Source organism: Magallana gigas, chromosome 3 (assembly GCF_963853765.1).
Source record: "Magallana gigas chromosome 3, xbMagGiga1.1, whole genome shotgun sequence".
Taxonomy (NCBI): domain Eukaryota; kingdom Metazoa; phylum Mollusca; class Bivalvia; order Ostreida; family Ostreidae; genus Magallana; species Magallana gigas.
In genome coordinates this window covers 1,255,760-1,278,655 of record NC_088855.1, presented here as the reverse complement: position 1 = coordinate 1,278,655, position 22,896 = coordinate 1,255,760, and the positions used below count along the sequence as shown (strand labels likewise).

At 35.6% G+C, this 22,896-nt stretch overlaps 2 protein-coding genes across 4 annotated transcripts; one reads left to right on the top strand and one right to left on the bottom strand.

Moving 5' to 3' along the window:
- Positions 1-1,628: 1,628 nt before the first annotated feature.
- On the top strand, positions 1,629-12,485 carry LOC109618720 (microfibril-associated glycoprotein 4). Of its 3 annotated transcripts, none has more exons than XM_066077986.1 (4): positions 1,629-2,497; positions 3,939-4,035; positions 11,000-11,164; positions 11,682-12,485. In XM_066077986.1, exons 1-4 carry the CDS (start codon positions 1,874-1,876, stop codon positions 11,927-11,929), a joined length of 1,134 nt encoding a protein of 377 aa, XP_065934058.1. In that variant the 5' UTR covers positions 1,629-1,873; the 3' UTR covers positions 11,930-12,485. The 3 variants fall into 3 exon arrangements, with proteins under 3 accessions (XP_065934058.1, XP_065934059.1, XP_065934060.1); XM_066077987.1 differs by lacking the exon at positions 11,682-12,485 and adding an exon at positions 11,438-11,601 and having other exon boundaries at positions 1,632-2,497; XM_066077988.1 differs by having other exon boundaries at positions 1,633-2,497; positions 11,657-11,824.
- Positions 12,486-17,861: 5,376 nt separating this feature from the next.
- On the bottom strand, positions 17,862-22,689 carry LOC105327180 (ileal sodium/bile acid cotransporter). Its single transcript, XM_034482194.2, has 3 exons — positions 21,969-22,689; positions 20,057-20,228; positions 17,862-19,853 (listed from the first exon to the last, which is right to left on the bottom strand). Exons 1-3 carry the CDS (start codon positions 22,536-22,538, stop codon positions 19,156-19,158), a joined length of 1,440 nt encoding a protein of 479 aa, XP_034338085.2. The 5' UTR covers positions 22,539-22,689; the 3' UTR covers positions 17,862-19,155.
- Positions 22,690-22,896: the final 207 nt, after the last annotated feature.

Sequence of the window (22,896 nt, the reverse complement as noted above, 5' to 3'; positions counted from 1 at the left end):
GGGACATAATTTAATTTTTAATTTTGTTTGTAATAACTATTTAGACCATTATACTTTCTATGACATAAAATGTTAAGATTACTGATTAACTGAAAATTCACTGTAAACAGTTCAACCCAAATTACACATAAAGTGCTGCTCATGTGTATTCTCAAACGGAAAGGGATCTCATCCTTCAGTTATGAAAATTATAATTTTAAAATGTATTACCGGAGCTTGCATGAGGCCTTCATTTTGAATTAAACTGGTACAAAACAGTGTTATTTAAGGGGAAACACTTGGTGCGGGTATTACTGTCTAATGACAGCATCTAGTTTCCAATTATTTTAATTATACATGTAACTGTGAAGTTTTTTAATAGATTTATGATTTTCATTTATTTCGGAAGATAAGTGTCTATACATATTTAAAATTGGTCATATACAAAACATTTAAACATAACTCATTGAAACTCATATGTATTCGACAAATATTGGATTGGACAACGCATAGGTATGACAACTAAATGATACAAGTCATCAAATGGACAACGCATAGGTATGACAACTAAATGATACCACAAGACACTAAATGGACAACCCATATAGGTATGACAACTAAATGATACAACAAGACACTGAATGGACAACCCATAGGTAAGGCAACTTAATGATACAAGTCATCGTAATCAAATAGAAAACTCCTAGGTATGACAACTAAATAATACCACAAGTCATTGATATTCACAGGCACTCATCGAAAGTGTTTGAAAAAATTATAACACGTTTTACTTTTATTTTCAAAGACAAAATTGATGCTCTAAAAAAGATGTTATACGTCAAGCATCCAAGGCTATTCATATAACATATTAAAATAAATTTAGGTCGAAATGAATCTGAATAGCATAGATCACACAAACGAATGTGTAAATCCGAGTGAGTGGATATGGTGTTTTAGAAAATCTATTTTAGTTTTTGGATTTTTTATTTTAATAACTTTGAAGAATGCCATGATGTTTTCTATCTCAAAATGGAATTTAAAATCATTTTGAAAATCCTGCTTACAGAAAACTCTCAAGTCAAGTAGGCGGAATCTTATGAGTTAAAAAAAAACCAAAAGTTCTAATCGTAGTGCTTTTACGTCCTGTCAATTTACTTTTAGCAATACTCAAGATGTTAACCGATTGGCAAATTTTTTTTGGCACCAAATTTAGATAAGTTCCAGGACGGAATATGACATATAGTCAGGATAAACCTTGTCAGATGTTTTAAAAATTGATCACTTTAAAAAATGTTATGCGTCAAGTATTCAAGAATAATCAATTTATATAACATTTTAAAATAAATCTTGGTCGAAATAATAGTTCGCACAAATGCATGTGAAAATCTGAATTAGTGGACAGAGTGTTTTAGAAAATCCATTTTGATTCACTTGGCTTTTTTCATTTTAATAACTCTAAAGAACGCCATGATATATTCTATCTCAAAATGGAATTAATCATTTAGGAAAATCAGCTTACAGTAAACTATTTAGTCAAGTGGACGAAATCGATATAAGTTCATCCTCTAAAACCCCGAGTTTGTCAACATTTCGTAGAGCTCTAATCGACTGTTTGAGAGTGTTTAACTTCCTTGTGATACTCAAGATAAATTTTGTTAATTTTGCATCAAAATTAGATATCCGGACGAAATATGAAATATAATCAAGATAAACCTTGTGAGATATAAAGGGTGGTCTGCCAGTGTAGCTTCAGTGACAGGTGCTCACTTAGTTAGATCTAGTTGGATCTCTTCCGAACATATTGAAACAACTACCACACTAACATCCATTTGTTTTACAACACCTTATGGTTTTATGACTTGATATCGGTTTCGCTGCATCGTAAGCGGATCTGATGGATAACTCGGCAATGGGTAGACTGTTTGGAATTCTGATTTTGACTTCTTTGCTTGTATCACTTAATGGACAGGTGTTGTTTGACGATATGGGAGACAGACAGAGGTCAACAGACTTGGCCTTACAATGCATGAGAACGGAGCTTCAGCAATTTAGTCAAGGTATTGAAAAGATGGTAACGAAAAAACTTAAGGAAGTCGAAAACGTCATCGAGACAAAAGTCAGCAATATGATAGAGACAAAGACAACCAATTTGTCTAGAAAAGTTGAGAAAATCAGTGATCTTATTACCACAACTCAGACCGAGCAGCGACTCCTAAAGCAGGAAATGGAGTCTTTTACTTCTAAAACTGACACTATGTTAAACAATTGTGAGACAAAAATCAGTAATTTATCTAGGAAAGTTCAGGAAAACAGTGATCTTATTACCACAACTCAGACCGAACAGCGACTCCTAAAGCAGGAAATGGAGTCTTTAAATTTTAAAGCTGAAACAAACTGTGCCGACATTTTGAACAATTATCCACATACCAGAGGGAGGGATGGTGTGTATAATATCTTTGATTCAAATAAATCAAAGGCCGTGTTCTGTGATATGACCACTGACAATGGAGGATGGACGGTAAGTTCTCTCTCTCTCTCTCTCTCTCTCTCTCTCTCTCTCTCTCTCTCTCTCTCTCTCTCTCTCTCTCTCTCTCTTGAGAAAAGAAATAGCTTTTTTTTCATAGATGAATTTATTTTAAGTCGGTTCGTTAATGCCGACATTGTTTATGTACAAAAATATTTTAAGGTTTTCGATCCATATTAGGATTTAATTTTCTAACCTTGAATATCCATCACGTATTAAATACTCTGATATGGATTTAAAGCATTTTAGAGTAGAAAAAGATTTACAGAGAGAAATTATCAAAAATATTATTAACTAAGCAGTAATTAATTAATGAAGATTGTATTAAAATCTATGGGGACAAGCACATTTTTTAAATAAAATAATTAAATACCTAATATCAATAAATGCTTATGTGGAAAATATTTTTCATCATTAGAAGTTACTGTACATAAACTATTGAAAAAAAAATTTATATCGTATAAATATTTTTTTTTAAATATTTTTTTTATAAATTAAACGCTAAGGGGACAGCTCTTCAAGAAAAGGAAAAGGTCATTTATTAGGACACATTCTGCTTTTACATATTCATACTTAACCATCAAAATTATGTCTAAGTATACTGAGTATGAATGAATGAGTATTAAGCCCATTTCTACTTCAGTTATTGCCTAGATCAAAGAGATGCCGCGGACATTATTCTCCAATATACCACGAACGTCATCAGTAAATTATCAGATCAGAAATACCTATTTGTCTCGCACTGATCATGAAAGTACAACTTCAAACCGTAAAATGTTTTAAAATCATTTCAATTTCACGTGTTAATTCCAGTCAAAACGATGTGTATTGCCTCAAATGTTTATTTTTAAGATATCAATGCGACTGTTCCTAGGACCTCCCCAGCACATTTTCACTGCGTGTTTTTACATAAAATATATAACGTGTAGTAGTAATAATCGTATTAAATTGCCCTTAAAAATTAGGAATATAACTCAAAGATATTTTATAAATAAGCGAAGAGTATTAAAAATCCAAAGAAAAATTCTGTCGTCTGCATGTGATTCCTTTGATCGATACACATGTAAACATATTACTAACAAAACCGTTGGGGTCACACGGAACAGCCGTCAAAATGACCTAGATCGTCTCTCTATAGGAGAAACGAACTGTAGAAATACTGGGCTGTTAGTAAAATAGAAATAAAGTTCTTGTTTTCATGAATGTTGCAGGATAACCTCCTCGGTCTCGAAATGTTGTTTGAAATATAAAAGCCTCGGCTAACGCCTCGGCTTTTATATTTCAAAACAACATTTCTTAACCTCGGAGTTTATTCTGCAACATTCACGATAACTCGTACTTTATTTCTTAAACATATCTGTTATGTATCCAGAATCATTGAAAATATGGCTATTATAGATCGGATACCATAATTGATGTTGTCTTAATTCGGCAGGTGATTCAGCGAAGAGTGAATGGATCGGTGGACTTTTACCGTAACTGGACGGAATACAAGAACGGGTTTGGATTCGCTGATCACGAGTATTGGATAGGTAATTTATTCTCTCTCTCTCTCTCTCTCTCTCTCTCTCTCTCTCTCTCTCTCTCTCTCTCTCTCTCTCTCTCTTATACACACATCAATCATACATGCTGTTTTTAAGGTACATTATAATGAAAAAAAATACGAAATTACAGCAAGCTCAAAGTGTAACCACATTACGGCGTTTTGGTGACCATCTGTGTATGAATACATTGGGAAGACCAATATGCTGTATGAAAATACAGTTGATTAGGTGACGTGTTGGTTTTGATTTCATAAAAGATGTTCGTAATTGTACATACATTTCATGACGTAAATTTACACTGACCCCAAAATATGAATGTAGAAGTTTCAATGACGACGATGGGGGAAATGTATAAAGTGTCGTTATGTTTACTGTTAGTGTACCAACTGACACAATATATAAAAGAAAGCGGACCTATTGGCTAAACCCGTTCTCGCTTTTGTGTGTCCGCCCGGATTTTGATTGGTTCCACAAGGGCGGACCCCGAGCGAACCTCAGGCGGTCCATGAACGAACAAGGAAAGGGAGTCCGGTTTCAAGAGTAAACCAAGAAGCGAATCTAGGGCCCGTTCTAACCATAATAACTCTCAATCACAATTTTCATTAACATGCTTCTTCACCAAACGCCAAATTTATAATTACCGGCCGTCAACATCATTTTGATTATTTTCCAGGTGACCATTTCTTTTAATGATACATGTTTTCGTTTTTATAAGCTATCATCCTAACATGCTCAATGATCGATTTTATTTTTACAGAACTAAGAGGAGGGGGTTACGGATCAGTAAGGTCCGGACTCTTCCTAGGTAATTCAAACATATAAACATATTGATTCATAGGAAACTCACATAGTCAGTTTACTTGATATAAACCATATCCCCTGTTCCTTACTAGATTTTTTTTGGCAACTGTGCATGTGCAAATGTCAGGCATTTAGCATCAGTGGGAGGGGGCCTGCCCAATTTTTCTCGCAGCAAACAATTTTCTTAAAACTACATATAAAAAATTAAATAAGTGAGAGTCCGAGAAGATTTGGAAGAACCGCTACAGAACAAAATTGGGCCTCTGTGTTGCACACTGACTTATTCCTTTGTGCATGAAGTCTCTCCTCAGTCTCCCGTCGAAAAAAGTGCCCGGGTTAATTAAACTCAATCTCAAATGATCCGGAATATGTGCACGTTTGATTTATGAATTATTTTTATATACTGCACCCTCACTCTTTTTTCGTAAGTATCTTGCCGTTTCCGGTTCCATTATTGTAAGTCACTCAATTCGTACCCAAAAGGCATGTGGAAAGAAAAGAACTCAATAATATTTTAAACAGGAAAACATCTTTATTTTTCAATTGATCAGACTAGCTCAAAGTGTTTTCATATGTCAGTGGACTGTCAAAAATGATTTCGATAATATATATATTTGTACAAGTGTCAACATCATAAAATCTATCGTTTTGCGTTTCATCAAATATAGTATAAACTGCGTTTTCGAGAAACAATATCTTAGTACAGATTCAAGTGCCGAATAGAGAGGATGCATGGTTAAGTGGGGATTACGCATGATGGTATATGCATTATAAACAGGCCTGCTTTTCCTAGAGAAGACAATACTAGTAACCAGGGCGATGTTTATGCTACAGTAACTAGTCCTTTAAGGCGTTGCATACGTCGTGTTATTCACAAGAACTAAGCCATCTCTCAAACGGACCATTAAAGTGGGTAAACGGGGAAAAAACCCAGAACTTGGAATCTGCGTGGTGGAAACAGTAACTGCGTATGCAATGGATATGACTTGCCTGTTCGGTGAAGGGTTGCCGTGTGAAAAACGCTCATGTAGATTTACGTAAACATACACAGAAGTGCACTGGTAGTAATCGACAATCTCGTGATATATGTGAATATATATGATCCGGCAAAAGAAAAAAGGTAAAAGATTGCAATTGTCCAACCTTTTTATTCCCCTTTTCGAGTAAAAATTGCGCGTTTGAAAGAAGTGATTAATGCGAACAGTTTAAAAACAATTTGTAGCTACCGACCAATTGTAACTACAAGGACCATATGCCAATATTCGGAGGTCGGACTGCTGCATGTATTTAGCCTCCGTGTGTATACTATACTCTGTCCCGAGCTTCCTTCGATAATCATAAATGTACCTTTGTGCTCAAACTACGTTTATCCACTAATATGAATCAAAGTACTCAAAGTACTGGAAAGCGCTAAGCCAGCCTCAAAGCTACTTTTTTTTTCAAATCATTGTTAATTGTTAATATTTTTAAATCATAATTATACAGAAAGAAAAAACAGTTTCACAAAAATGTATCATATGTATGAGATCCTGACCATACCATTTCAATCAATTTGAAGAGAGGAGTTTTTAATTTACATGTATCTTAACTGATTAGACAGCCCACGGACTTACTAATTAAGTTGGGATGAAAATTCGATTGCGCTTGTGTACATTGGAATTCTGGGAAGGAATTAGACAGTCCTCGTTCAATTTAAGAAATTCGGAGTTATGGAACTGGCTGTCCTTGGGTTCCGGAGTCCGCATATGTACATTTCTCGAATTTGAGAGGATATGTGGTTTAAAATTCATAGAGCGATCTTTACAATTTTAAAAGTCTAATTATAAATAACTTAAGTTGGTGCACAGTCATACACTGTAACGCTGCATGGCTGTCTCCTACCTTACAGTTATAAAAGTAAAGCGTGCAAACTCAATGTACACCCGCATCATATTATTGTTCTATACATTATATATCTTGTATTTTTATAGGTTGTATATTCACTTTTGCTCTAAAATTAATTTTCCGCTGGCTGACTTTATTTCCTTTTTTAAATGCTAACCTTGTTGATATATATAGTGTACGGCAAGTTTTGAATACACTTACTCAGTAAGTGAAAACAAGACTAACCGTACCTTTTCACCAATTGAGACCGTAAAATTTGACTAAATGTAATTGAATTTAATATCGACAAATTGCACGAGAAAATCACGACATAAATCAAAAGATAAAAGTTACACGACAAATACTTTTAAAAACATCAAGTTGATAAATTTGTCGGCCTTTGAGGGTCCCAAATTTTTTCAATGTAAACTTTTGGTATAGCAACAAGACAAGGGAATATCTCTGATCGCATGCTTTGACACTCCGAGATCCGCACCACTGGCCATGTTTTTTTTTAATAGCACAGCGGTCACCCAACATGCATCTCATAATCATGATAATAGCAGCATGGAATGTCTCGTGGCAAAAAAAAAAATATTTAGATATTTTACCCCAGAAATTCAGAAAAAAATTTTTTGGTAAATTTTCGTACTTCAAATCATCATCTACCAGTTGAACTGGGAAGATAAGAGGGTATCCCTTTAAATGAAAGATTTTGTCCTCTCTGTAACACAAAACGTATAATTGTGTATAATTATTACAAAGATATACGAGGTAGGCTGTCCTCCATGAGGTTCATTTTATATAACTTTTCCTAGCTCTATAACCCTTATATTTATATATGTTTACCTCTGACCATGTTATATGTATATTATAATGTTGTTTTTTTTTGTCCTCATGTACCATATGTTTGAAATGGTTTTGAGCGAATAAATGAACTGAACTGGCATGTTTAGTTGTGTAATCGCCAATGCACCCTCAGACTTCACTGATATCGTGAAATTTTGCCATTTGATCTGATCTTGACTAAATAAACCCACAACTCTACGTTCTTTTGCAAAACCTGGGATCTAAATAGAAACTTAAGGATACCATGATCTTGCTATTTTAAGAATTCGATTGTCGGTCAGTATGATCACTAGGTGGCGCTTATGAAAAGATCATGAGATTTGGTGCATCCCTAATAAGCGCTAGCGCATGCGCTTAGCGCTTAAAAATGTCCAGATTATCTGTTTTGAAACGCCCCCTCTACCGCTTCAGGTTTCAATACTCATCCAAAATTAGAAAGTCTATGGGTCGGGATTTTGCATAGCATCAGCTATTATTAAGGTTGAAAAATTGCGCGAGGTATCCCGAGTACTTTCGAATGGAGAAAAGATGTAAACATTTCCGTAAGAAATTTGTTTTCGTTCTGAGTGAAAAATGATAATTGTTCACGAATGGAGAAAAGATGTAAACATTTTCGTAAGAAATTAGTTTTCGTTCGTGAACTTTAATGAGTGAAAATGATAATTGTTCAATGAAGATATCTTGGATATATTGCTTTTTTCGATTTCAACTGTATTTCTTTCACATGTATGTGTATTTTTATTAAAAATCATCAAAAAGTGATGGAAGCAATAACTTAAAATTGGGAGAGACTATAATATGTAGGTTGCAGATCAATTGTTAGCGATCAATGTGCTGAAAAAAATAACGTTCCATGCGTATTAATACCATACCATTTGACATTCTGACCTCCACTCTCACCCTTATACAAAACTGTTTACCTTCAAATTATTTCTCAATACACTAAGTAGAACCTTGATGCGGAATAAGGACACTGCTATGATGCTTTCTGGATGCAGTGCGATTGCATTTGTGGTACTATATATAGGCACTGCCAGTTGTAATATATAAAGTAAGCTGTCGGCGTGTGAACATAATACAATGCAGACAGAATTCATTCAATTATAATGGTGACCATAGTTTAATTAGCAAATGAAACACTTTCGGTTGAAAAAAAATCAAGGACACTGGTTTAAATCCGTTTTGTGTGTGAAGGTAACTATATGTAAATTAATATAACATAGATGTTGTAAGTTACATGTACATGTGTGTTAAAGAGTGTAGTACAAGTAAGTGCCGATGTCGGGGCATAAAATGCGGACAGGATTCATACATGTACGATTTGTCATGCTGACCTTCACTTTATTCTGTTTTCAATAAATAATATTTCTTTTCAAAAATTTCACAAGACATTGTTTTAAGTCCGTATTGCAAGTCAAAGGAACTATATATATATTTATTTTAACATAGATGAAGTACTACTCGGTAGCTGTAAATATTAATGAATGAACGAAATTATTTTGACAAGAATTAGCAAACACACATTTTCAATTACATTAAGTAATACGGTAGCTATCATTAGACAATGAATTTCTTTCTTAAGCGATTATTGTAATCAGCTGGATGTTTAAAGATATGCAGCATGCACGGATCTAATGGGAGGGGCCTGGGGTAGGTAAGGTACGAACTCTCCAAACATATAAAACATAATAAACTCACACAGTCCTCACCATGGATTTCCTCACACAGTCCTCACCATGTACCTCCTCACACAGTCCTCATAATGGACTTCCTCACACAGTCCTCACCATGGACTTCCTCAAACAGTCCCCATCATGGACTTCCTAACACAGTCCTTAGCATGGACTTCCTCACATAGTCTTCACCATGGACTTCCTAACACAGTCCTTAGCATGGACTTCCTCACATAGTCTTCACCATGGACTTCCTCACACAGTCTTCAACATGGACTTACTCACACAGTCCTTACCATGGACTTCCTCACACAGTCCTCACCATGGAATTCCTCACCCAGTCCTCACCATGGACTTCCTCACACAGTCCTCACCATGGACTTCCTCACACAGTCTTCACTTCCTCACACAGTCTTCACCATGGACTTCCTCAGCATGGACTTCCTCACACAGTCTTCCCCATGGACTTTCTCACACAGTCTTCACTTCCTCACACAGTCCTCAGCATGGACTTCCTCATAGTCCTCACCATGGACATCCTGACACAGTCCTCAGCATGGACTTCCTCACACAGTCCTCACCATGGACTTCCTAACACATTACTCAATATGGACTTTCTCACACAGTCCTCAGCTTGGACTTCCTCCCACAGTCCTTAGCATGGACTTCCTCACACAGTCCTCACCATGGACTTCCTAACACATTACTCAATATGGACTTTCTCACACAGTCCTCAGCTTGGACTTCCTCACACAGTCCTTAGCATGGACTTCCTCACACAGTCCTCACCATGGACTTCCTCACACAGTCTACATTTCCTCACACAGTACTCACCAGGTACTTCCTCACACAGTCCTCACAATGGACTTCCTCGCACAGTCCTCACCATGGACTTCCTCACACAGTCCCCACCATGGACTTCCTCACACAGTCTTCACCATGGACTTCCTCCAAGTCTTCAATTCCTCACACAGTACTCACCATGGAATTCCTCACACAGTCCTCACCATGGACTTCCTCATACAGTCCCCACCATGGACTTTCTCACACAGTCCTCACCATAGACTTCCTCACCATGGACTTCCTCACATAGTCCTCAGCATGGACTTTTTCACACAGTCCTCACCATGTACTTCCTCACACAGTCCCCACCATGGACTTCCTCACCATGGACTTCCTCACACAGTCTTCAGCATGGACTTCCTCACACAGTCCTCACCATGGACTTCCTCACCATGGACTTCCTCACACAGTCCTCAGCATGGACTTCCTCACACAGTCCTCACCATGAAGTTCCTCACACAGTCTTCACTTCCTCACACAGTCTTCACCATGGACTTCCTCACACAGTCCTCACCATGGACTTCCTCAGATAGTCTTCACTTCCTCACACAGTCCTCACCATGGACATTCTCACACAGTCCTCACCATGGACTTCCTCATACAGTCCCCACCATGGACTTCCTGACACAGTCCTCACCATGGACTTCCTGACACAGTCTTCACCATGGACTTCCTCACACAGTACTCACCATGGACTTCCTCACACAGTCCTCACCATGGACTTCCTCACACAGTCCTCACCATGGAATTCCTCCCTTTTTGGAAAAATTTATCAGAGTCGGTGTACCGTCCATTAGCAGAATTGTCCTTTGCGCATGAGCAGATTAAGACTCATGATTTCTGATTAAATAAATATAGAGAGATTAAAGTTCGACGGAACTATGAAAAAAATCATGTAATACACATTGAATTGTTTTTTAAAGGAAACGACATGCTACATAGACTGACATTACTGAAGCCCCAGGAACTGCGAGTTGACATGGAGAGATTTAATGGAGAGAAAGCCTATGCTGTATACTCTAGTTTTTCTGTCGGGGACGAGGCCAGTAAATATCAGCTACAGGTGACTGGATACAGTGGGAATGCAGGTAACAATTATACAGCGTGTCTATCGTTCAGAACTTTAATATTTTTGTGCACTTTGACAGACCAAGTAAAATTAAAACAAAATAAGTCGATCGGCAATTAATCATGATAAGTAATTTTTCATAAGTCATTTTCTTTAGCAATTCAAATTGTCAAGTATAGTTATTGATGACAACTATTTTCATTTGAGATCCATGTATACGTTTTATGATGACATTTTTTAAATTGATTGTTCTATTGACATAAATCACTCATCATAACCAGTGTAACTGTAGGGGATAGCCTGGATTACAGCAAGAACAGCTGTCATAATAACGACAATGATCAGTAATGGTTCGATTCGATATTGAGATTATTTTCTTAAATCATACAAAGTGTTAGAGAAGAGTGTTTGTTAAACAAAACTTCAATATGATATATTAGTATACATCTATGTATAGGTATTTTAATACCATTTATATTGATTGTTCTATCTATTGAAATAATTCACACAGTGATGTACAACCAACGTGATTGTAGGGGATAGCCTGGGTTACAGCAATAACATGAAGTTTACTACACTGGACCAGGATAACGACAGGGGCAGTGGTAACTGTGCCACCTTCCGTAGATCGGCAGGATGGTTCGACAGCTGTTTCCACGCCAACCCTAATGGAGAGTACGCCGACTCTGAGAAAACTGAAGCTAATTACATTACATGGTGGCACTGGAAAAACTCGTGGATATCTCTGAAATCAATACAACTGATGATCCGTCCTCGAGCCTGACACCGAAATGTAACTTTATCCTCATTATGTTGCCAAATGTAGCAGTTCTCTCTATCTCTGTATTTACTTTATTTACCTGCATGTTTTTGTTTGTCAATTGATAATCCGACATTTTTGCACCATTATGTAAATATTTAAACTACTGTTTATTATTTATAAATATATGTATTTTAAATGAATTGTATTTTGCTTTGATTTATAATTATCATGATGTAAAAGAAATGTTTGAATCATTTCGTTTAGTTTGTATATATTATTGAACATTACGATGACACTTCTAATATTGAATGTTACCGGATTTTTTTTTTGCAAAATTACGAACAAATTTAGCACTAATCAGAGTATTTATATTCATTTGAAATTAGAGATCACTTTTGTACAAACAATTACAAATGAAATAGACAGTTTTCCATATTTAGGTTGAATCTGATAATACATATTCGACAATCCCCTTCATATTTTTTTTAATTTAGGTTCAATGTCTTTAACCGTAATTTGCTTCTTCGTGTATTCTGGCATAAATCTTTGTCCAGTAATAAACTGTTTGTTAATATTACTTCGTGTTTGAGTTACTCTACTCATTACCAGAATGGTTGTCTGCTATAGTTTATGTTTATTTCAAAACTTATACCACACAATACTGAGCACTGAGCAAGTATTCATGATATATTGAGATGCTCACAAAAAATCTTAATATATCGTATAATATAATTAGTATTAATTATATCTAAAGATTTTCCTATGATGAAACATGTAAAATTTGAATACGAACATCCAAGCTTAACAGAACAGAGATGGGTCTTTTAACTTTAATAAAAAAAAACGTGTTTTGTACAATAGTTGACCTGAAAAAAATATCACAAACAAATGAATTTCAGATGATACAGGCAAACAATAGCAATAGGCGATAAAATGGATTCAAAATGCAATGGAGGATCCAGGATTTTTTTTCCGGAAACAGAGATGTTCATTACTAGCCCCCCCCCCCCACATTAAAAAACCGGCCCTTTTCTTCAATAATACACAACATCTTATTTTTCTTTTAAAAACCCATATATTGTTGAAGGATAAGGGAGATCATTCAGTCATTTTATTATTGGGGAGTCATTACCTATTCACTTTTTATTTACTTAAGAAAATGATCCCTTGATTCTCAGGCAGTTCAATGTCAATAAAAAAAATCACACAGGGTGTTAGCTAGATATGTATGACTATGACAGACCTGATAAGCGCATGATCGAAAGTAAATAAAACATGAGGATGTCCAAGTACATGTAGAATAGTGGACAGTTCACTAACTTCTCAACAATACATGTAGAAAAGTGGACAATTCACCCGCTTCTCAACAATACATGTAGAATAGTGGATAATTCACTCGCTTCTCAACAATACATGTAGAAAAGTGGACAATTCACTAGCTTCTCAACAATACATGTAGAATAGTGGAAAATACGGTATTAAGGCATAAAAAGAGGCCCATGGGTCACATCGCTCACCTGAGCAACAATAGACATAACCAAATCAACTTTCTGGAGAAATATATACAAAATATCTAAACAATGTAGTATAATGGATCCTATATATATATAAATCCCGTTCATATTTTTATGTTTATCATTGCGCCCCTGTAAAGGATGATTTTACATTTCATATCACAAATTGAGCAATGTAGTTCTCGAGAAGATCTTAAACAACTGTTTATATATGGGTTATAAACCTACATCAAACTTTGAACCCCTTGTGAGGCCTAAAAATTGTCCAGAGTCCAGAGTCTAAGCAATTTTGAAGAATCAACAATATGTCAAAATGCCTGCATATAAGTAAAACCACACATATAAAATAACTCTTGAATTTTTAGAAATAATTTAAATGTTTTTCATAGTAAAACTGGATCCCCGATGTGGCCCCACCCTACTCTTCAAGATTTTGATTTGAACGACGAATCTGAATCTACTTTATCTGAGGTTGCCTTCACTAAATTACAGCTTTTCTAGACAATTGGCTTTCTCAGAAGGAGATGCTTCCCCAAAGTTTCAGCTTTCCCGGCTGATTAGTTCCTAAGAAGATTTACTCTATATATTTCTAGGTAAATATTTGAACCCCATTTTGGCCTCACCATTCGCCGTGGGTCTTTATTTTCACAGCATTGAATCTACCCTTCCTGAGAATCTACCCTTCCTGAGAATCTACCCTACCTGAGAATGCTTTTATACAAGTTCCAGCTTTCCCGGCTGACCAGTTTCTGAGAAGATTTTTAAAGAATTACTACATGTAGATATTCCTACGTAAAAATTCGATCCCCCATTATGGCCCTATCCTATCCCTGTGGGCCATGCTTTTCAAACCTTTAAATCTACACTACGTCATGATGCTACTACACAAATTTTAGCTTTCCTGGCATGTTAGTTTTTGACAAGATTTTTAGAGATTCCCTCTATATATTCTTATGTAAACATTTGAATCCCTATTGTGACCCCACCGGTAGGAGTGTCATGAATTTCCCAACTTAAATCTACCCTACCTGATGATGCATCCACACAAGTTTCAGCTTTTCTGGTAATTATTTGGTGAGAATAAGATATTTAAAGGATTTTCTCTATATTATATTCTTTTTTTTTTTAATTTTAACTCCCAATTGTGCCCCCACCCTACCCCCGGGGATCATGTTTTTCACAACTTTGAATTTAAACTACCTGGCAAATTAGTTTTTGGGAAAAGATTTTTTTAGTTTTCTTCTATGTATTTCTATGCAAAAAGTCGACCCCCCCCCCCTTCCCCACAATGTGGCACCACCATAGCCCCAAAGGTCGTGATTTTCCCAACTTTGAATCTACACTATATGAGGATACTTAAAAATAATAATAATAACTAGACACGATCTCGTTGCGAGCAACGAGGAGGTCTTTCGTCTGATTTTAGAATTTGAGATATATGTTAGATCTTGATTTTGCTAAACATGATTTAGAATAGAAAAACGGGGTCTACATTCTAAGGGCCAGATACTATTTTGTTTCAGGGATAAGAGCTTTGTTCAACAAGGGTTTAGAAATTCGTCACCGTTCTTGAGATATCTGAGAAAAAAAAACTTTTAGGGGCCAGTCCCTTACCTCCTTATTGGAGCCGCTGAACCAAATTTTGAAGGTTGCATTTTGTAAAGTACATCATTTTGAGTATCTTTTCTTCTACACTGCATTTCAAAACATTTTCCTTTTTGAGATATAGCTGGTCATAGTTTGTGGACCCTTGACCCCTAAAAAATCCTTATTCCATAACACATGAAAAAATCATCACATTACTTGGATACAGAACTGTAAGATAAACATATTTGCTTCTATAGCCTTTCATATATATCCCTCAGTAAAGAGCTACAGATGAAACATTCTAGAGCCCTTTAGTTTCCTAATTTTAGGGGCCAGCCCCTTTTTTGATATCAAATAAAAGGTCAATTGAATCTCAACACATTTTGTTAAACAACTGTTTAGAAATTCGTTACCGTTCTTGAGATATATGGGAAAGAACGTTTAAGGGACTGATCCCTTAACTCCTTATAGGGGCCATTTAACGAAATTTTGAAAATTGCATCTTATTAAGTACATCTTTCTGAGTATCTTTTCTTCTTTACTGCATTTCAAAATATATTTCCTTTCTGAGATATTTGTGATCAACATTCTATAATTTTGGCCCCTAAAAAACCCTTATTATGTAACACATGATAAAATCATTACATTGCTTGGATACATAACTGTAAGATAAACATATTTGCTTCTATAACCGTTCACAAAATATCCCTCAGTAAAGGGCTACAGATTAAAGACTTTAGAGGCCTTCGGTCCCCTAATTTAAGGGGCCAGCCCCTTTTTCTTGGTATCAAATAAAAGGTCATTTTATTCTACACAAATTTTGTTCAACAAGTGTTTAAAATATCGTTACCGTTTTGGAGATATATGAGAAAGAAGGTTTAAGGGGCCGGTCCCTTAACTCCTTTTAGGGGCCGTTTAACGAAATTTTGACGGTTGCATTTTGTTGAGAACATCATTTTGAACAACGTTTCTTCTGTACTGCATTACAAAATATTTTTCCTTTCTGAGATATGGGTGATCAAAACTTTTGACTTTTGGCCCCTAAAACCCCTTAATTACGTAACACATGATAAAATCATTACATTGCTTGAATACATAACTTTAAAATAAACACATTTGCTTCTACATCATTTCACAAAATATCTCTCAGGAAAGGGCTACAGATTAAAGACTTTAGAGGCCTTTGGTCCCCTAATTTAAGGGGCCAGCCCCTTTTTCTTGGTATCAAATAAAAGGTCATTTAATTCTACACAAATTTTGTTCAACAAGTGTTTAAAATATCGTTACCGTTTTGGAGATATATGAGAAAAAAGGTTTTAGGGGCTGGTCCCTTAACTCCTTTTAGGGGCCGTTTAACGAAATTTTGAAGTTTGCATTTTGTTAAGAACATCATTTGAAACAACTTCTCTTCTGTATTGCATTACAAAATATTTTTTCTTTCTGAGATATGGGGGATCAAAATTTTGGACTTTTGGCCCTTCAAAACCCTTAATTACGTAACATATGATAAAATCATTACATTACTTAAATACATTACTGTAAGATAAACATATTTGCTTCTATAACATTTCACAAAAAAATTCTCAGTATAGGGCTACAGATAAAAGACTTTAAAGCCCTTTGATCCCCTAATTTGAGGGGCCAGCCCCTTTTTCTTGATATCAAATGAAAGGTCCTGTAAATATTAACCTTTCTTACATTACATGTTTTAACAAAATATTTTTCAGAAAAGAGATTAACAAAGAAAACAAGAAAAAAATACGACATTTTTTAAACTAAATTTTCGGGTCCAGGCGAGCTTCGGCGCCTTTCAATCCAGTTCAAAATGAAAATAAAATTGCAAATCTACAATCTTTTGTCTACCATTCCATGAAAGTTTGAACTCAATATCTGTTATAGTTTAGGAGAAGTTAGAGTAACAAGCCACCCCTCTAAAAATCGCTAAAACGTCAATATCTCAAAAACGGAAGTGACGTCATCAATATAATTAAAAGCGTATAAGGTTTTGATCACTATCTATCATATCTGAAAGTTTCATGAAAATCAGTCGAGCCGTTTCTGAGAAATCGCGTGCACAAAATTTGTAAGAAAAAAAAAAAATAATAATAATAGGGAAAAAGAAACCGAACGAAAACAATAAGGTCTTCCATTGGAAACGGAAGACATTAATTATGTCTTTTATTTATACATGATAGCACAATAAGTTTTCAAAACTAGTTCACATTGTGGTCCTGAAAACGAATTTACAGACAGCAACTTTATACAGAAACTGATAAAGCATACAAACCATGTATTTCTGAGAGATAAATAAATATACATTATATGTGATTTAAACTAAATGTAATTGCCTAAAAATAAGTTTTAGCTTTTCCTGGTCATATGGCTCTTGAGAAGATTTTTGAAAATTTCTCAAATTTTTTTCAATAATTCCTAATTATTTCCCCTTGAAAAAGGTGTGACCCCTAGTTTTCACAACTTTGAGACATCCTTGCCTAAGGGTGCTTTATGCCATGTTTGGTTGAAATTGGCTCTGGAAAAGATGTTGAAAAGTAAAAAGTTTACAGATAGAAAGCTCACATGAGCTTTTAGTTCAGATGAGCTAAAAACAAGTCCATAATTTTATTGGTGAAAATGTAAAATGAATTTGTACCTAGGTTACTTCTACCTGTCAGACAGGTAAATGTATGAGTCTTCTGTGGCAGAACCAGTGTTTGACATATACCTCTAATTATAAAATCAAGGAAGAAAGTCCTTATTAATAACCAAAAGTTTGTTTACGTACGTACAAGTCAGTGTCCATTTATACATAATGTCCAATTAAATATAAGTAAATGAAGACAAAATTACTGGGATCTAGATACAAACATATATATTTTGTTTATACAAAACATGTATAGACATGAACAGGTATTAAAAATATGTCATATTGAACATACATTTTTAGAATCAATTACAGATAACAATAACAACTGCCTGCTAGATTCCAATTTACATTTTATTTAAACTTGACTACAAGATGTGACTAGAATATAATAAAACACTCCATCTAAAACAAAATCTACTGGTCAACAAAATACAGCAAGCAAATAATGACTTGTCATTCAAATGCAATCTTCACCGATGCTGATAAACTGATATACATAGTATCATTGCTTTTGACACAGAAAAATCAATTCAGGAAATACTTTCACCAACACAGGTTGTTTAAGGTGTCTCACTACACCTTGAAAAAGTTTCTCAAATCAGCAGACAATTACTTGATTATGATAGAAAGCATGATGGATAAGAAGTATATATATCAAATAGGCGAAAAAATGTGCAACTTTAGATAAAAAATAGTATTTTCAAAAATTTCTTACAGTAAACATAAACAAAAGCCCCAGATGGATTCGAACTCATGACCTGCGTTTCACAAGCCTGATATTTTAACCACTGAGCTATGATGATCTACATCTAAATCGCTTGATACAAACAGTTTAACAAAACATTTAAATCGCCATCTTGTGACATACCGTCTTAAAAAGTATAAGTCTCGGTGTAGTACCTTAAGGCAATATATGATTGAATGATTTAAAACATTCCAGCAATCAGTTTGTATATATACCAGTAATTCTATATAAAAATAATATGGCATTGTCATTATACTAATAAAATCTAAAACAAAGACATATAAAAGGTTACATCAAGTATGCTCTAATTAAATTTTCTTTAAAGAAAGATGTATAAACTTAAAATAAAAAAAATTAATATTCTACAGATAATTTGGTATAAAATTCTTAACATATCTTAAAGGGGAAAAATACAAAAATATGTGTAAAACTTGATCAGCAATAAAACTGTTTAAGAATAAAACAATAAAACATTTGAGCACTCTCAAGATGCAAACTTTTCATGGAATATCAAATATATATTGCGAGGAACATCAACTTTTACATATTCATATTTGAGCATAGATACATGTATAAGTATTCATGATGATATTTCACATAAAAAATGTCATTTCCATTTTCGCATTATTAAAAAACATGGCAGAGAGTATCAGAGTTTTCCAATTTCAACTTTGCAAGCCGTACTGACTAGCAAATGAAAACCTCAAATAATATGTTAAGTAGACGTCCATGGCAACCCCTCTTTTCATAAAACTTTCTAAATGCCTTTCTTTTCATGTTTTTTACAAGTCTCTGTTTCAGAGTCACTCCCTTTCTCACTAACTGGCTGGTAAGATAAACCCTCCACCCCCAATTTCTCTGACTTTTCTCCCCCATCTAGTCCTTTCAATTTCTCACCAGTGGCAACCTCCTTCTTCTTAAAGCACCGCTTCTTTATTTCATATGCAGTAATGGCAATCACCATGGGAATAGGAGTAAAAATGGAACACACAATGGGAGCCACCATTCCAATGTCGGAATCCGGAGTCGGAAGTGACAACTGGAGCATGACAATGGATATACCAGTGTTCTGGATACCAGTCTCTATGGCAATTGTTAGGATTCTCTGTCTGTCATGTTTTGTTATGAAGGCTACAAGAGCACCAAAAGCAAACCCACAATAAGGAATTAAAGCCCCAGCTAGTAAAGTAAGAGGGGTCAGGAGTTCAAACACATACAGATTGGCGTATACACCAATGGTGAAGACCAGGATGATGAATAGCACAGTGATTGGGCGCACCAACTTCTCTATAAACCGGGCCCAGTTGGGTTTCTTGATTTGTATCAGGATCCCGATGCCCACAGGAATGATCAGGCCGACTAGAGATGTGATGATATTTACGAAGGGAATAGAAATCTCTATGTCTTTGTAGATCACATTAATACCCACACTGTAGATCCATGCTGGAATCAGAGCTACAACATAGCACACAGATATATTGAAAAGTTGTGAATGTGTACATTGCAAAGGTTAATCAAATTATAGCTACAGGTCTAACACAAGAGGATTCCCAACAAACCTAAATAAATACACCCCCCCCCCTTTAAATAGTGGCACTTTCATAACATACATACTTAGTGATGATAAGTTAATAATAAATATGTCATGACCTACATACCTAGCGAAGCCAAAGTACTGATGAAGGTCATGGTCACACTGAGGGATACATCGCCGTCCAATAGATAACAGTAGATGTTGCTGGCAGCTCCTCCTGGAGAGGAACCCATGGCAAAGAAACCAAACCACAGCGCTGCATCCAGGCCCAGAAAGTAACCAACTCCCAGGGATATCTACAATAGAGATAGGCAACCGATATAAGCAAGTCAATATGTAAACATTGGATGATTCAATGCATCCAATATAAGCAAATCAATATGTAAACAGTGGATGATTCAATGTATCCAATATAAGCAAGTCAATATGAAAACATTGGATGATTCAATGCATCTAATATAAGCAAATCAATATGTAAACAGTGGATGATTCAATGTATCCAATATAGTCAATATGTAAATATTGGAAAGGATATTCAACATGATCGAACATTTGATCAACAGAGAACATTTAATTTAACATATATATGAGCAACAGAAGGTGTATTGAATGTGAACAATTGATTACATAATTAACAGAAATAATTTGAATATATATAAACAAGTAACAAGAACAGTGGAAGGTGTAATTCAGCATGATCAACAGATCAACTGAAAACACTTGATGTAATTCAGCATGGACAACAGATCAACTGTAAACTCTTGATGTAATTCAGCATGGACAACAGATCAACTGTAAACTCTTGATGTAACTCAGCATGGACAACAGATCAACTGTAAACTCTTGATGTAATTCAGCATGGACAACAGATCAACTGCAAACACTTGATGTAACTCAGCATGGACAACAGATCAACTGTAAACTCTTGATATAACACAAACAAGTTAGAAGAGAAGATCAAATACTAGTATATTTGTCATTTCTTTCCAATTTGGGTGTATTTTTTTCAACAGTGCCACATTTCAGTCATAGGTACATTGTAGCTGTGCTGAATATTAACAATATATATTCCTCCTGTGCACAACCTGAAATCCCTTATTGCTATGGCGACATAACTGTCAAAAAAAGCCCAGGAATATGCAACAAAAGTTTACAATTCAATTATGAAGTATCAACTTGACATCTTTGATTTGGCGACCAGGGCTGCATTCTACAAAAGAACTTATGACAGAGTCATAAATATTTTTAGTCTCGTGGAATGATATTTAAAGAACAAATCTTAGACAGAACCATATTTATAAAACTACTCTGATAATTTTATCTTGAGCATCGTGGATTAAGTCAGCTAAGAAATTATCACATATCCCTTTAATCCCTAAGGCTTCAGTTGTAATTATAGGTATAGGACTACAGGTATTCATTAATTAGGGGGAAGTGGAATTTGGTAAATTCATGTAGTAAATCAAATAACAGACATAAACATGCACAGATCAAGGAGATGGGACCCCCTAAAAAATTCAAACAAACTTCACAGTTAAATTACCAAACTAGTCTTAGACCCCCGCCCCCCCCCCCCCCCCTTGAGAAAACAAATTATCCCTTGGATCCCCTCCCCCTCAAATAAAATTTCTGGATCCACACATTAATAAATCAACATAAAAATAATAAATACCTAATAGTTCTTAAGTTTTTGTGATCACACCTAATTTGTCAGGACTGAGGTGCCTTTAATCCTATTTGGGATCATCCTAACAATTTCAGGGCTACTGAGTCAACTCGTGGCCACAAACTCGTGGCAGTGGCCACAAGTGGACTCACGACCCGACATTGTGAGGATGACTTGGATATTATACCTAAATTAGGCTATCAAATAATCTATTTGGGTGATTGCATGGTTCCAACCTGTATATTTACCTTACATATGTGTGGTACAAGTAAGTAACATGATGTGTAAGTGTGTTTCTGCTTGTCTGTGAATGTCTGTATGAGTGTGTGTGTCTGTGTGTGTGCTGGTCTGGACATTGCTGTATTCGTACCAGTGGCATGAGGGTGAACTGGGAGACCAGACCGGTGATCGGAGCCACGGGTCTCTTCAAAGTTCGCTTTACCTCCTTCAGATCAGTCTTACAACCCATGGCGATGTTAGCCAGGCACACCAGTACTATCACAATGGACGTGAACACTGTCGACAGGGGACTCTCCGCTCGCTTCACCACCACATCCACCGGATTCTCAGTGATGTACCAGCTTTCATTATCGGACGCACCTTGTATTGCATTGCTGAGTTGCGTCCCTTTGAAGAGTTTGTTTACAAACACATGCACTTCGGCACGTCCTAAAAACTCCCCGCGAATATAAGCAGAGAAATTTCCGGACTCTCCGTTGGTAATATTATGGCGAGAACCCTCTATGACACTAAAGATAAAAGTATCTGAACTTCTAACGATTATTTTCACTGGCCTATCAGTCTCTGTGAAATTGAAAGTCACTGTCTTGACCTCATTCTCTGTTATCTCCATCCTCGCTCCAATCGATGACTCAAGCGGCGAGGAATGCACGAAATAGACACAGAAGAAGAGAGAAGCGAGAGTCCGTAGCATCTCCATACTGACAGCGTGATTGCTTCCTAGTGCCCTGCTCTCATGACAATAATATTCTCGTCACTTTGTTGTATTTCTTAAAATGGTTGACTTGACCGTTGACGTGCTTGATTCCAAGTACCAAGCTCTTCGGAATCCCTCTTGTCGAGCCGATAAAATACCAAAGGGCGCGGATCTGTCATTGACATCTGCTTATAAATCACTCCGAAAATGTTTCTTTTCTTGATTGTTGCTTTGATAAACATGATTTATAAAAAAAAAATTAATGCATTCATATATCTTTCTTGTGTAGCTTTCGTTTCAAGTCTGAGAAATGTTATCCTGATATGTGAGTGCTATTTGGTTCTCTGATACTGCATGGCTA